Source organism: Bombina bombina, chromosome 1 (assembly GCF_027579735.1).
Source record: "Bombina bombina isolate aBomBom1 chromosome 1, aBomBom1.pri, whole genome shotgun sequence".
NCBI classification, from domain to species: Eukaryota; Metazoa; Chordata; class Amphibia; order Anura; family Bombinatoridae; genus Bombina; species Bombina bombina.
The window spans coordinates 111,957,035-111,972,839 of record NC_069499.1 but is presented as its reverse complement, the minus strand read 5'-3'; the positions used below and the strand labels follow the sequence as shown (position 1 = coordinate 111,972,839).

At 39.4% G+C, this 15,805-nt stretch overlaps 1 protein-coding gene across 2 annotated transcripts in view; it reads right to left on the bottom strand.

The window, feature by feature from the left end:
• GALC (galactosylceramidase) overlaps positions 1–15,805 on the bottom strand; it is a 163,379-nt gene that overhangs the window by 19,256 nt on the left and 128,318 nt on the right. For both annotated transcript variants that reach the window (XM_053697581.1, XM_053697582.1), the window contains exons 11-14: positions 3,714–3,803; positions 3,179–3,268; positions 1,484–1,628; positions 746–926 (exon numbers count right to left, since the gene is read on the bottom strand). In XM_053697581.1, coding sequence (XP_053553556.1) covers positions 746–926; positions 1,484–1,628; positions 3,179–3,268; positions 3,714–3,803 — 506 coding nt within the window. The remainder of the gene's footprint in view (positions 1–745; positions 927–1,483; positions 1,629–3,178; positions 3,269–3,713; positions 3,804–15,805) is intronic.

The following is a 15,805-nucleotide window of genomic DNA, read 5'->3' as shown; positions in this document are numbered from 1 at the left end:
GTGGGAAATAACAGACACTTCCCCCCCCCCCTTCCTCTGCATATGAAAAGACTCTTTACACAAACAGGAGCAAGCTGGGGTAGGTATACATTAGTATTCTCCTAAAACTTTGGGGCTTGGTTAGGAGTCTGAAAATCAGAGCAATGTTATTTAAAATAAGCAAAACTATACATTTAAAAAATGTATGGGCTGTATAAATGGATCATCTACAAAACATGTATGCTAAGAAAAATCTAGCATATAATGTCCCTTTAAAACATGCTATAAGCACTCACAGACTTACGAGTGTTACAGTGCAAGAACCACAGTACCCCATTGTATCCTTCACCACCACAAGCTTGTTAAAGAAACTAAAATCAAAATTAATCTTTTATGATTCAGATAGATCATGAAGTTTTAGGAAACTTCCCAATTTACTTACACTATCAAAGTGTGCACAGTCTTTGTATACGTACACTGAGGCATCAGCTCCTACTGAGCATGTGCAAGAGTTCACATTGTATACAGATATGAGCTGATCGCTGTCACATGATACAGGGGCCAGCAAATAAGTACATTTTGAAATTTGGCAAAAAAATTTAAATCTACTATTCATTTAAAATTAAATGTACGTGATATTGCATTGTCTTTTTCTACCGAATTTAATTCTATTGTAAATACAGAGATATATTGAAAGATACATACAGTAAACTGCTTATGGCTCAGACAAACAGCACTCGGCGTACTTGACGTACGGATCACTTACCATGTGAAATCTCCAATAAAACTAATAGCTTGATCGGGGTCATTCACCCAGGTAATAGGACGCTGATTTACGACTTGGCGAAATGTAAATGTGTGATTTCCAAGGTCAGCTGTATTTATGAAATATTCAAACACACCTGACTGGTCTGCAAAGTAAGGGGCTTCTGTGAATGGAGGGTTTCCTAGAAAATTAGAAAAAGTGACAGAGATAGCGCCAAGTGAAAATCCTGATTTTCCTACAGGCTTTAAATAAAAAAAAATAAAAAATAAAAACCCACAAAATTTGGTATTATACTATGTTAAGAATATCTCTACCTATATCTGAATAAATTAGTATACATTCAATTACATCCTAGAATAACTACAAAATGACTAAAATATTACATATTACTCAAAATGTATTACTAATAAAATCTAACTATTGTGTACTATGCCCAGTACCTTAATGTTTCTTTTGTAGTTCATTCCACTAATTCACACTTATTAACATATTTAAATATAGAGAGTTTACATTTCCTATTGTAGAAGCTTTTTTCACCCATTCAGATCAAGCACAGTTTTAGTAAATCTTTTCTGCATTACTTTTTAACATTCTGCAGATACAGGGACCAGGTGTGACAATACGGTAATGTTTAATAGTGACTTACATTTCACTGACTCAGTATTGTCCTGCCTAAAGAGCACCATGTCAGGGAAGCCTTTAGGTTACAAAATCCCCCTATGAAACATAAGGACTTACGGACATTAAAGTCATCCTTGTATTTCCGTGGAAAGGGCTGAGACTGTGGAGGGTCAGGGTAGGAACCTTTTTGACCAGTTGTGATGGTTGTTAAAGTGTAAACTTCATCCACACCTAGCTCCAAGGTGAAGGAACCATTTTGAACCTGAGAAATCAGAAAAATAGTATTGCCCCTTTCAATATATATATATATATATATATATATATATATATATATATATATATATATATATATATATACATACACATATATGTACACACACAACAATAGCACCATCTAGTAGGCTTACACTCTTCTACTTAAGCTTTCTATTTAATTAAAGTTACATGGAAGTAAAAAATGAGGTGTTATGATACAGCTAGAATATGCATTTAACAAAAACCCTTTCAAGCTTACTTCTGTTAATTATTATTTAGGTCTTGCTCTTGGCACCCTTTGTTGAAAAATAGCTAATTGACATGACAGCATACCTAGGTAGGCTCAGGAGTGTGCAAGTGTCTTCAGCACTATAAGACAGTGGTATTTGCCACAATGTATAATATTATTGTAAACATTATTCCAGACACTGCTGCCATATAGTGCTCAAGATGTGCCCACTCCTTAACCTACCTTAACCTATGCTCTCATGGAAAGGAGCTAGGTTTTCGTCAAAGGATGAAAAGAGAAAGAAGAAACAATAATAAAAGTGAATTGGACAGTTTTTACTTCAATTGAAAGCTCTACATGATTTATGAAACTTTAAAGGGATATGAAACCCAAATTGTGTCTTCTAATTTGCTTCATTCTCTTGGTGTCCTTTGTTGAAAAGCATCCCGAGGTAGTCTTGGGAGCTAGCTACACATATATGCCTACTATCATTAGCTTACCAATGTGTTCAGCTAGCTCCCAGTAGTGCATTGCTGTTCCTTCAATAAAGGAGATACTACAATTAAGCAAAATTGATACTAGAAGTAAATTGGAAAGTTGCTTAAAATTGTATCCTCTATCTGAATCATGAAAGAATAATTTTTGGTTTCATGTCACTTTAAATTTTTACTTCCATGCCCTGTTAACAAAACTACAAACTCAGTAGTCTAATTAGTTCTCTTCTCAAAAAGCATTCTCCTAGATGTCTATTGAGAGCAACCACAGATCACAATATTCATCACAACATTGTGTGTATTTTTGGCAATATGATCCCATTCTATAAACTATTTGTTCATTATTAAACGTTCATGGTTCCAATAGAGCATGCAATTCTAAACAACTTTCCAATATACTTCTATTATCTAACTTGCTTCATTCTCTTTGTATCCTTTGCTAAAGCATAAACCTAGGTAGGCTGATAGGAGCGTGCACGTCTTTCGCAAACTATGGCACAAGTTTGATTGTAACTATGTATAAATTGCTATAAACATTGTTGCAGACACTGCTGCCAGATCCTGAGCTCACCTGTGATTACTCTTAAACAAAGAATACCAAGAGACCTAAGCAAATTAACAATATTAATTGGTTGAATAGAGCAAGGCATTTTAAACAATCAATTTAAACTTAATTTTCACTTTACTGTCCATTTAAGTGAAAAACATTCCATATACTGCTGTCAGATAGAATTACGGATTTGTTTTAAAACTTATATACTAATAAAGAGTACATTTAGAGAAGAGTGCAAAGAAAATCAAAACACAACAAGAAAACAAAGGAGAGGTCTTTACCGTTACAGGTGAGAGCTTTCCAAAAAACACAGGCTTGCTGGAATTGATGTTCAGTTTTGAATGCCAAACCTGTAGGGTTTTCAGTTTATCCTACAAGACAGAGTATAAATCAGTTTTATAAACTCATGCAGTTTTAAAAGCCAAAGGCATAGTCACAAATAATCACAACATAAACATGCATAAGCATAGATCATAATGTATCCCACATTGTATTAGTTTATTTCAGATGAAAGCTTTTAGTACAAATGTTCCAGTTTATTGCACAGACCTAGCAGACTGACGGGAATACAAATAAAGAACTAATATTTCTTAGTCCAATCTCTACTGTCTGCTTTTTAGATTTGGTCCTTTGTGACACAACACAGTATTGGCCCTTCTTAAAGAGTGGCTTTTCATCAATTCCAGGAGGATTGAAATTCTGTATTTTCTGCTACTAACAAAAGGTCTTCAATCCAAATATTGCGGGATCAATTTCAAGCTATCATTTTATCATCAGTTGATGGATTACAGCATGTGTAAAGCAATCGATACTTACAAAAGAGCCCCCGAGGTAGAATGTGGCATTCTGAGCAGAGACATTGAAGGCTGGAAGAGGTGGACGGATGCAGATGGAGTGGTTATGGGACTGGGAAAACAACAAACAGATGCATAAAGCATTATAATCATGCATGAAAGCAGAGGCAAATGTCTTCCCAGCAGAGAACAGATTCAAGGACGTTAACTGTTATATAGCTTAGTTCTATAAAATGTCTAATGGAACACCGTGTTATTTCATACTTTATGACTAAAGACAATTTCACAATTACCAGAGATCACAAATTTACTTATAATAATATTAACCTATTGAGTGCCCATAATGACTCCCAACTGTCAGCACTTTCATGAGGAATAGTCTGTTCTTGAGGCTTATAACCATTTATCTCAGGTGATTTCTATAATTCAAGGGGACCCCTATTGCCCCCCATTTATTATAACACAATTAAACCAATCTCTCATTTGCAAGAAAGGAAGGAAATGCTTTTAAAAAAGGCACATCACAAAAGTCCAGCCATCACATGCTTTCATGGCAACACCAACCCCATGATAGATTCAATATTAGACATTTCCCCTAGCTATTGAGTAGCTATAAAGTATTCTATATCCATCCAGCCATATACATTTTATACTCCGATTTTGAAAGGAAGACCTTTATATAAAAGGCTGACTATTGCATAACTCTGAATATCGTGAGAACTGCTTAAACACTGATCAATGAATAGGTTTATTAGGGTACGGATCTGTAAAAGATTAAATTTACCTGCACCACACACACACAAAATTTAAATAGTATACAATGTTTCTAGTGTTAAAGAGAATAGACATACCCAGGGAAAAGCAACAGCCAGACATTTATTGTAAGCATCAGCAGGAGAAGCCTAGTCATGTCAGGGGTTTCTGGGATTGATCTTAAAGGGATATGAAACCCCAAAAAAAAATATTTTGTGATCCAGACAGAGCATATCATTCAAAAAAAGGAAATTTATGCTTACCTGATAAATTAATTTCTTTTACGATATACCGAGTCCACGGGTTTCATCCTTACTTGTGGGATATAATCCTCCTGCTAACAGGAAGTGGCAAAGAGCACCACAGCAGAGCTGCTATATAGATCCTCCCTTAACTCCTCCCCCCAGTCATTCGACCGAAGGTATAGGAAGAGAAAGGGAAAGAACTAACAAGGTGCAGAGGTGATTTAAAGTTTATAAAAATAAATAAATCCTGTCTCAAAATGACAGGGTGGGCCGTGGACTCGGTATATCGTAAAAGAAATTAATTTATCAGGTAAGCATAAATTTCCTTTTCTTTTACAAGATATACAGAGTCCACGAGTTTCATCCTTACTTGTGGGATACCAATACCAAAGCTTTAGGACACGGATGAAAGGGAGGGACAAGACAGGAACCTAAACGGAAGACACCACTGCTTGAAGCACCTTTCTCCCAAAAATAGCCTCAGAAGAAGCAAAAGTATCAAATTTGGAAAATTTGGAAAAAGTATGAAGGGAGGACCAAGTCACAGCCTTACAAATCTGTTCAACAGAAGCATCGTTTTTTAAAAACCCAAGTGGAAGCCACCGCTCTAGTAGAATGAGCTGTATTTTTTTCAGGAGGCTGCTTTCCAGCAGTCTCGTATGCCAAACGGATAATGCTTTTCAGCCAAAAAGAAAGAGGTATCCGTAGCTTTTTTACCCCTACACTTCCCAGAATAAACAACAAACAGGGAAGATGTTTGACGGAAATCTTTGGTCGCTTGTAAATAAAACTTTAAAGAGCGAACCACATCCAAATAATGTAACAAATGTTCCTTCTTAGAGGAAGGATTAGGACACAAGGAAGGAACCACAATTTCCTGATTTATATTCTTATGTGAAACAACCTTAGAAAGGAATCCAGGTTTAGTACGCAAAACCACCTTATCAGAATGGAATATAAGATAAGGGGAATCACATTGTAATGCAGAAAGCTCAGAAACTCTTTGAGCCGAAGAAATAGCTGCTAAAAACAAAACTTTCCAAGATAATAGTTTAATATCTATGGAATGCATGAGTTCAAACGGAACCCCTTGAAGAACATTAAGAACTAAATTCAAGCTCCATGGCGGAGCAATTGTTTTAAACACAGGCTTGATTCTGATTAAAGCCTGAGCATCTGGGACATCTGCCAGACGCTTGTGAAGCAGAAATTTGTCCCTTCAAGGAACTAGCTGATAATCCCTTCTCCAATCCTTGGAGAAAAAACAAAATCCTAGGAATCCTAATCTTAGTCCATGAGTAACCCTTGGATTCACACCAATAAAGATATTTTATGGCAGATTTTTCTAGAAAACGGCTTGCGAGCCTGAATCAGAGTATCAATGACCGGCTCAGAGAAACCCCGCTTAGATAAAATCAAGCGTTCAATCTCCAAGCAGTCAGCTGCAGAGAAGTTAGATTTGGATGTTGGAAAGTACCTTGAATGAGAAGGTCCCTTCTAAATGGCAGTCTCCACGGTGGCAGAGACGACATGTTTACTGAAGCCCTCTCCTGTTTGATTCTGGTGGAAATACATAAGCCAGGTTGAACGACCAAGGTACTGCTAGAGTATCAATCAGTACAGCCTGGGGATCCCTTGATCTGGACCCGTTACGTGGAAGCTTGGCATTCTGTCGAGATGCCATCAGATCCAATTTCCGGTATGCCCCATTGATGAATCAAGGTTGCAAGCACCTTCGGATGAAGTTCCCACTCCCCCGGATGAAAAGTCTGATGACTTAGAAAATTCGCTTCCCAGTTTTCTACTCCTGGGATATAGATCGCAGACAGATGGCAAGAGTGAGCCGCCCATCGAATTATCTTTGATACTTCTATCATGGCTAGAGAACTCCTTGTTCCCCCCGGATGATTGATACATGCCACAGTAGTGATATTGTCCGACTGGAATCTTATGAATTTGGCGGAAGCCAACTGAGGCCACGCCAGCAGCGCGTTGAATATCGCTCTCAGTTCCAGAATAAAGATTGGCAATTGAGACTCCACACACCCTGAGCCTTCAGGGAATACCAGACTGCACCCCAGTCCAAGATGGCCTGCGGAAGCACATCCATTGGGACAGATTGTCCAGTGACAACCACCACCGAAGAGAGTCTCAGGTCTCTTGGTCCAGATTTATCTGAGGAGATAAATTTGCATAATCCCCATTCCACTGACTGAGCGTGCACAGTTGTAGTGGTCTGAGATGAAGCGAGCAGACGGGATGATATCCATCGCTGCTACCATTAGTCCGATGACTCCCATACACTGAGCCACTGATGGCCGATGAAAGGACTGCAGAGCTCGGCAAGTATTTAGAATCTTTGATTTTCTGACTTCTGTCAGAATAGTTTCATGTTTACCGAGCCTATTAGAGTTCCCAGGAATAGAACTCTTGTCTGTGGAACCAGTGAACTGTTTTCTACATTCACATTCCAACCGAGAGTTCTTAGAAAGGACAACACGATGTCCGTGTGAGATATGGACAGATGATAGGTTGACGCCTGGATCAAGATATCGCCCAGATAGGGCGCCTCGGAGCCTGAGAACTGCTAAAAGGGACCCTAGAACCTTTGTGAAGATCATGGGGGCCGTGGCCAACCCGAAGGGAAGGGCCACCAACAGATGTTTGTCCTAAAATGCAAATCTTAGGAATTGATGATGAGCCTTGTGGATAGGAATGTGAAGGTACGCATCCAGCAGATCCACAGTGGTCATATATTGACCCTCCTGGACAATTGGCAAAAATTGTACGAATGGTCTCCATCTTGAACGATGGGACTCTAAGAAATTTGTTTAGACATTTGAGATCTAAAATTGGTCTGAAGGTTCCTTCTCTTTTGGGAACCACAAATAGATTTTAGTAGAACCCCTGCCCCTGTTCCAGTTCTGGAACTGGGCAACTTACACCCATTGTGTAAAGGTCTTTTGCACAGCGTAAGAAACGCCTCTCTGTTTGTCTGGTCTACAGACAGACGTGAAAGATGAATCTCCCCCTTGGGAGGAAATCCTTGAATTCCAGCTGGTCCCCCTGGGTCACAATTTCCAATGCCCAGGGATCCTGTACATCCCTTGCCCAAGCCTGAGCAAAGAACGAGAGTCTGCCCCCAATTAGATCCGGTCCCTGATCGGGGGCTGCCCCTTAATGCTGTCTTGGTAGCAGCAGTGGGCTTCTTGGCTTGTTTACCTTTATTCCAGGCCTGGTTAGGTCTCCAGACCGACTTGGATTGAACAAAGTTCCCTTCCTGCTTAGTGGAGGAAGAGGAAGCAAAGGATACTCCGTTAAAATGCAGAGGATACTCCTTTAAAATTTCGAAAGGAACGAAAATCATTTTGTTTACCCCTCATCTTGAGGGACTTGTCCTGAGGTAGGGCGTGCCTCTAGTTCCAGAAATTATTTCCTTCAGCTCAGACCCGAATAGGGTCTTATCTTTGAAGGGAATAGATAAAAACTTAGATTTAGACGATACGTCAGCGGACCACGACTTTAGCCATGACGCTCTGCGCGCCAGAATGGCATGCGTCTTTCGCTGCTAATTTTGCAATTTGAAAAGCAGCATCAGTAATAAATGAATTGGCTAATTTAAGAGCCTATATTTTGTCTAAAATGTCCTCTAAAAGGTGTCTCTACCTTCAGAGACTCTTCCAGGGCGTCGAACCAAAAGGCAGCTGCAGTAGTTACTGGAACAATGCAGGCTGTAAGAGAAAACCCTGGTGAAAAATAGTTTCTTTAGAAGACCCTCTAATTTTTTATCCATAGGTCTGTAAAAGCACAACTGTCTTCAATGAGTATAGTTGTTCGCTTAGCTAGAGTAGCTATAGCTCCCTCCTCCTTAGGGACCAATCACCAGGAGTCCTGTATGGTGTCAGATATAGGAAACATTTTCTTAAAGTTAGGAGGGGGAGAAAACCTGTCTATCCCATTCCCTCTTAACAATTTCCGAAATTCTCTTAGGAACCGGAAAAAAACATAATTTATGTAAGAACTTACCTGATAAATTCATTTCTTTCATATTAGCAAGAGTCCATGAGCTAGTGACGTATGGGATATACATTCCTACCAGGAGGGGCAAAGTTTCCCAAACCTCAAAATGCCTACAAATACACCCCTCACCACACCCACAATTCAGTTTAACGAATAGCCAAGAAGTGGGGTGATAAGAAAGGAGCGAAAGCATCAAAAATAAGGAATTGGAATAATTGTGCTTTATACAAAAAAATCATAACCACCACAAAAAAGGGTGGGCCTCATGGACTCTTGCTAATATGAAAGAAATGAATTTATCAGGTAAGTTCTTACATAAATTATGTTTTCTTTCATGTAATTAGCAAGAGTCCATGAGCTAGTGACGTATGGGATAGCAGATACCCAAGATGTGGAACTTCCACGCAAGAGTCACTAGAGAGGGAGGGATAAAATAAAGACAGCCAATTCCGCTGAAAAAGATCCACAACCCAAAACAAAAAAATGAAATAATAAGCAGAAGAATCAAACTGAAACAGCTGCCTGAAGTACTTTTCTACCAAAAACTGCTTCAGAAGAAGAGAAAACATCAAAATGGTAGAATTTAGTAAAAGTATGCAAAGAAGACCAAGTTGCTGCTTTGCAAATCTGATCAACAGAAGCTTCATTCCTAAAAGCCCGGGAAGTAGAAACTGACCTAGTAGAATGAGCCGTAATCCTTCGAGGCGGGGACTTACCCGACTCCACATAAGCATGATGAATCAAAGACTTTAACCAAGATGCCAAAGAAATGGCAGAAGCCTTCTGACCTTTCCTGGAACCAGAAAAGATAACAAATAGACTAGAAGTCTTTCTGAAACCTTTAGTAGCTTCAACATAATATTTCAAAGCTCTAACCACATCCAAAGAATGTAAAGATCTTTCCAGAGAATTCTTAGGATTAGGACACAATGAAGGGACAACAATTTCTCTACTAATGTTGTTAGAATTCACAACTTTAGGTAAAAATTTAAATGAAGTCCGCAACACCGCCTTATCCTGATGAAAAATCAGAAAAGGAGATTCACAAGTAAGAGCAGATAACTCAGAAACTCTTCTAGCAGAAGAGATGGCCAAAAGGAACAAAACTTTCCAAGAAAGTAATTTAATATCCAGAGAATGCATAGGTTCAAACGGAGGAGCCTGTAAAGCCCTCAGAACCAGATTAAGACTCCAAGGAGGAGAGATTGACTTAATGACAGGCTTGATACGAACCAAAGCCTGTACAAAACAATGAATATCAGGAAGTTTAGCAATCTTTCTGTGAAAAAGAACAGAAAGAGCAGAGATATGTCCTTTCAAAGAACTTGCAGACAAACCCTTATCCAAACCATCCTGAAGAAACTGTAAAATTCTAGGAATGCTAAAAGAATGCCAAGAGAATTTATGAGAAGAACACCAAGAAATGTAAGTCTTCCAGACTCGGTAATAAATCTTCCTAGATACAGATTTACGAGCCTGCAACATAGTATTAATCACTGAGTCAGAGAAACCTCTATGACTAAGTATCAAGCGTTCAATCTCCATACCTTCAAATTTAATGATTTGAGATCCTGATGGAAAAATGGGCCTTGAGATAGAAGGTCTGGCCTTAACGGAAGTGTCCAAGGTTGGCAACTGGCCATCCGAACGAGAGCCGCATACCAAAACCTGTGAGGCCATGCTGGAGCCACCAGCAGTACAAACGAACGCTCCATTAGGATTTTGGAAATCACTTTTGGAAGAAGAACTAGAGGCGGAAAGATATAAGCAGGTTGATAATTCCAAGGAAGCAACAACGCGTCCACTGCTTCCGCCTGAGGATCCCTGGATCTGGACAGATACCTGGGAAGTTTCTTGTTTAGATGAGAGGCCATCAAATCTATTTCTGGAAGTCCCCAGATTTGAAGAATCTGAAGAAATACCTCTGAGTGAAGAGACCATTCGCCCGGATGTAGCGTCTGGCGACTGAGATAATCCGCTTCCCAATTGTCTATACCTGGGATGTGAACCGCAGAAATTAGACAAGAGCTGGAATCCGCCCATACAAGTATCAGAGATACTTCTTTCATAGCCTGAGGACTGTGAGTCCCTCCTTGATGATTGACATACGCCACGGTTGTGACATTGTCTGTCTGAAAACAAATAAACGATTCTCTCTTCAGAAGAGGCCAGAACTGAAGAGCTCTGAAAATCTGAGTTCCAAAATGTTGATTGGTAATCTCGCCTCCTGAGATTCCCAAACCCCCTGCGCTGTCAGAGATCCCCATACAGCTCCCCAACCTGAAAGACTCGCATCTGTTGAGATCACAGTCCAGGTTGGACGAACAAAAGAAGCCCCTTGAATTAAACGATGGTGATCCAACCACCAAGTCAGAGAAGATCGAACATTGGGATTTAAGGATATTAATTGTGATATCTTTGTATAATCCCTGCACCATTGGTTCAGCATACACAGCTGAAGAGGTCTCATGTGAAAACGAGCAAAAGGGATCGCGTCCGATGCAGCAGTCATGAGACCTAGAATTTCCATGCACAAAGCTACCAAAGGGAATGATTGAGACTGAAGGTTTCGACAAGCTGAAACTAATTTCAGACGTCTCTTTTCTGTTAGAGACAAAGTCATGGACACTGAATCTATTTGGAAACCTAAAAAGGTTACCTTTGTCTGAGGAATCAATGAACTCTTTGGAAAATTGATCCTCCAACCATGTCTTTGAAGAAACAACACAAGTTGATTCGTATGAGATTCTGCAGAATGTAAAGACTGAGCAAGTACCAAGATATCGTCCAAATACGGAAATACCGCAATACCCTGTTCTCTGATTATCTGATTACAGAGAGAAGGGCACCGAGAACCTTTGAAAAGATCCTTGGAGCTGTTGCTAGGCCAAACGGAAGAGCAACAAACTGGTAATGCTTGTCTAGAAAAGAGAATCTCAGGAACTGATAGTGATCTGGATGAATTGGAATATGAAGATATGCATCCTGTAAGTCTATTGTAGACATATAATGCCCTTGCTGAACAAAAGGCAGAATAGTCCTTATAGTCACCATTTTGAATGTTGGTATTCTTACATAACGATTCAATATTTTTAGATCCAGAACTGGTCTGAAGGAATTCTCCTTCTTTGGTACAATGAATAGATTTGAGTAAAACCCCAGACCCTGTTCCAGAACTGGACCTGGCATAATTACCCCAGCTGACTCTAGGTCTGAAACACATTTCAGAAACGCCTGAGCCTTTACTGGGTTAACTGGGATGCGTGAGAGAAAATTTTTTCTCACAGGCGGCCTTACCTTGAAACCTATTCTGTACCCCTGTGAAACAATGTTCTGAATCCAAAGATTGTGAATCGAATTGATCCAAACATCTTTGAAAAATCGTAACCTGCCCCCTACCAGCTGTGCTGGAATGAGGGCCGCACCTTCATGTGGATTTAGGGGCTGGTTTTGACTTTCGAAAAGGCTTGGATTTATTCCAGACTGGAGAAGGTTTCCAAACGGAAACTGTTCCTTTAGAGGAAGGGTCAGGCTTTTGTTCCTTATTCTGACGAAAGGAACGAAAACGATTAGCAGCCCTATATTTACCTTTAGATTTTATGTCCTGAGGCAAAAAGGCTCCCTTCCCCCCAGTAACAGTTTAAATTATTGAATCTAACTGAGAACCAAATAATGTATTACCTTGGAAAGAAAGAGAAAGCAATGTTGACTTAGAAGTCATATCTGCATTCCAAGATTTAAGCCATAAAGCTCTTCTAGCTAAAATAGCTAAAGACATATACCTGACATCAACTCTAATGATATAAAAAATGGCATCACAAACAAAGTTATTAGCATGTTGAAGAAGTTTAACAATGCTATAAGCATTATGGTCTGACACTTGTTGTGCTAAAGCCTCCAACCAAAAAGTGGAAGCTGCAGCAACATCAGCCAAAGAAATAGCAGGCCTAAGAAGATTACCTGAACATAAATAAGCCTTCCTTAGAAAAGATTCAAGCTTCCTATCTAAAGGATCCTTAAACGAAGTACTATCTGCCGTAGGAATAGTAGTAAGTTTAGCAAGAGTAGAGATAGCCCCATCAACTTTGGGGATTTTCTCCCAAAACTCTAATCTGTCAGATGTCAAAGGGTACAATTTCTTAAACCTCGGAGGAGTAGTAAATGAAGTACCCAGACTATTCCATTCCCTAGAAATTACTTCTGAAATAGCATCAGGAACTGGAAAAACTTCTGGAATAACTACATGAGGTTTAAAAACTGAATTTAAACGCTTATAAGTTTTAATATCAAGAGGACTAGACTCCTCCATATCTAATGCAATTAATACTTCTTTAAGTAAAGAACGAATAAACTCCATCTTAAATAAATATGAAGATTTATCAGTGTCAATATCTGAGGCAGAATCTTCTGAACCAGAGAGATCCTCATCAGAAATAGATAAGTCAGAATGATGGCGGTCATTTAAAAATTCATCTGAAATATGAGAAGTTTTAAAAGACCTTTTGCGTTTACTGGAAGGAGGAATAACAGATAGAGCCTTCCTAATAGAATTAGAAACAAATTCTTACATTAACAGGAACATCCTGAACATTAGATGTTGAAGGAACAACAACAGGTAATGGATTATTACTAATGGAGACATTATCTGCGTTAGAATGTTTTTCATGACAACTAACACAAACTACAGCCGGAGGAACAGTTACCAAAAGTTTACAACAAATGCACTTAGCTTTGGTAGAACCAACATCAGGCAGCGTCTTTCCAGAAGTAGATTCTGATCAAGGGTCAGGTTGTGACATCTTGCAATATGTAATAGAAAAAACAACATATAATTTTGCTTTATCAAATTCCTTAAATGACAGTTTCAGGAATGGGAAAAAATGCAAAACAAACAAGCCTCTAGCAACCAGAAGCAACAAAAAAATGGCACCAAAAAAAGTCTAACACGCATGCGTCAAAAATGACGCAACCACGTGAAAACTTCCGGCGTCAACTATGGCGCCGGAAATGACTAAATTTTGCGTCAAAAAAATTTGCGCCAAAAATGACAATAAATTGAAGCATTTTTTGCCCCCGCAAGCCTAACAGCCCGCAAGGAAAAAAGTCAATTGAAATTTTTAAGGTAAGAAAAAATATTTATTCAAATGCATTTTCCCAAAAAATTAAACTGACAGTCTGAAAGAAGGAATATTGATTATCCTGAATCAAGGCAAATATAAGTTTTAAGACATATATTTAGAACTTTACATAAAAAGTGCCCAACCATAGCTTTGAGTGTCATAAATAGAAATAAGATTTACTTACCCCAAGACACTCATCTACATATAGTAGATAGCCAAACCAGTACGGAAACGAGAATCAGTAGAGGTAATGGTATATAAGAGTATATCGTCGATCTGAAAAGGGAGGTAGGAGAAGAAATCTCTACGACCGATAACAGAGAACCTATGAAATAGATCCCCTAGAGGAAGACCATGGTATTCAAATAGGCAATACTCCCTTCACATCCCTCTGACATTCACTGCACTCTGAGAGGAAAACCGGGCTTCAGCCTGCTGCGAAGCGCATATCAACGTAGAAATCTAGGACAAACTTACTTCACCACCTCCATGGGAGGCAAAGTATGTAAAACTGAATTGTGGGTGTGGTGAGGGGTGTATTTGTAGGCATTTTGAGGTTTGGGAAACTTTGCCCCTCCTGGTAGGAATGTATATCCCATACGTCACTAGCTCATGGACTCTTGCTAATTACATGAAAGAAATATCTGTGTAAGTAGGTACTTCTAAATATTTGTTCATTTTACACAATTTTTCTGGGGGAATTGTGATAGGGTCACAATCATCCAGAGTCGCTAAAGCCTCCCTGAGCAACAGGCGGAGGTGTTCCAGTTTAAATTCAAAGGACGTGACGTCCGAGTCTGTCTGAGGTAATAAATTTCCTGACTCTGAAAGTTCTCCCTCAGACATAAAATCCCTAACCCCCAAATCAGCATTGTGAGGGTGTATCAGAAATAGCCACTAAGGCATCAGAGGGTTCAGTATTTACATTAATACCTGACCTACTGCGTTTACCCTGCAAACCTGGCAGTTTAGATAGTACCTCTGTAAGGGTAGTAGTCATCACTGAAGCAATATCTTGCAAAGTAAAAGAAGTAGACGCACTAGGAGTACTTGGCGTCGCTTGAGTGGGCGTTAAAGGTTGAGACACTTGGGGAGAATTAGATGGCGTATCCTGATTCTCTACAGCCTGAGAATCATCCTTAGACACACTTTCATTACATAAAATATGTTCTTTACAGTGTAAGGCCCTTTCAGTACAAGAAGGGCACAATGTAAGGGGGGGTTCCACAATGGCTTCTAAACACATAGAACATTGAACTTCCTTAGTGTCAGTGTTAAACAGGCTATGTAAACACCACAAAGTCGTTAAACACTCTATTTAGTGAGATAACACCATTTTTTTAAAAAAACGGTACTGCGCCTTTAAGAAAATAAAAAGCGCACTATTTTGCAAAACAGATTAAAAGTGTTCACATATGCCCAATTTTAAGATAAACCTGCCCTATAATGCAGTCATATGTTGCACCCCACAGGAAAGAGCAATTAACCCTCTGAATTATCAATAAAACAACAACGTTTATTAGGAAAACTTTATAATCCCCTGCACCACACCACAGCTATGCTGTGGCGCCTACTTGCCCCCAGGGATCTTAATCAAGCCTCAAAATCACTCCGGAACACCAGGAGTCAGTTTGGGCCCAACCGGAGCTGAAAATTACAGTTTGAAAATCACTCTGGTATTGTGAAGAAACTGCGCCATTGAGGCACAAAATTAGGCCCCGCCCATCCTCTCCGGAATAAGCTGAGCCTAAACAACCGCAGTAAAGCAGTCAAACATAAGCCATGTGGGTATAAAAAATAAAGTGCTGGGTGCGGAACCAAACCACGCAGGCTGATGGCGGTGTTTTAGGAGAGCTCCTCAACCCTCAAGTAGTACAATATGTATATCTAACTTAATTTGAACTCCCAAGCCAATATTTCCCTATATCTGGGAATGCTAAACCCACCTCCAATCCCTGACATAGCCTAAGGCTGAA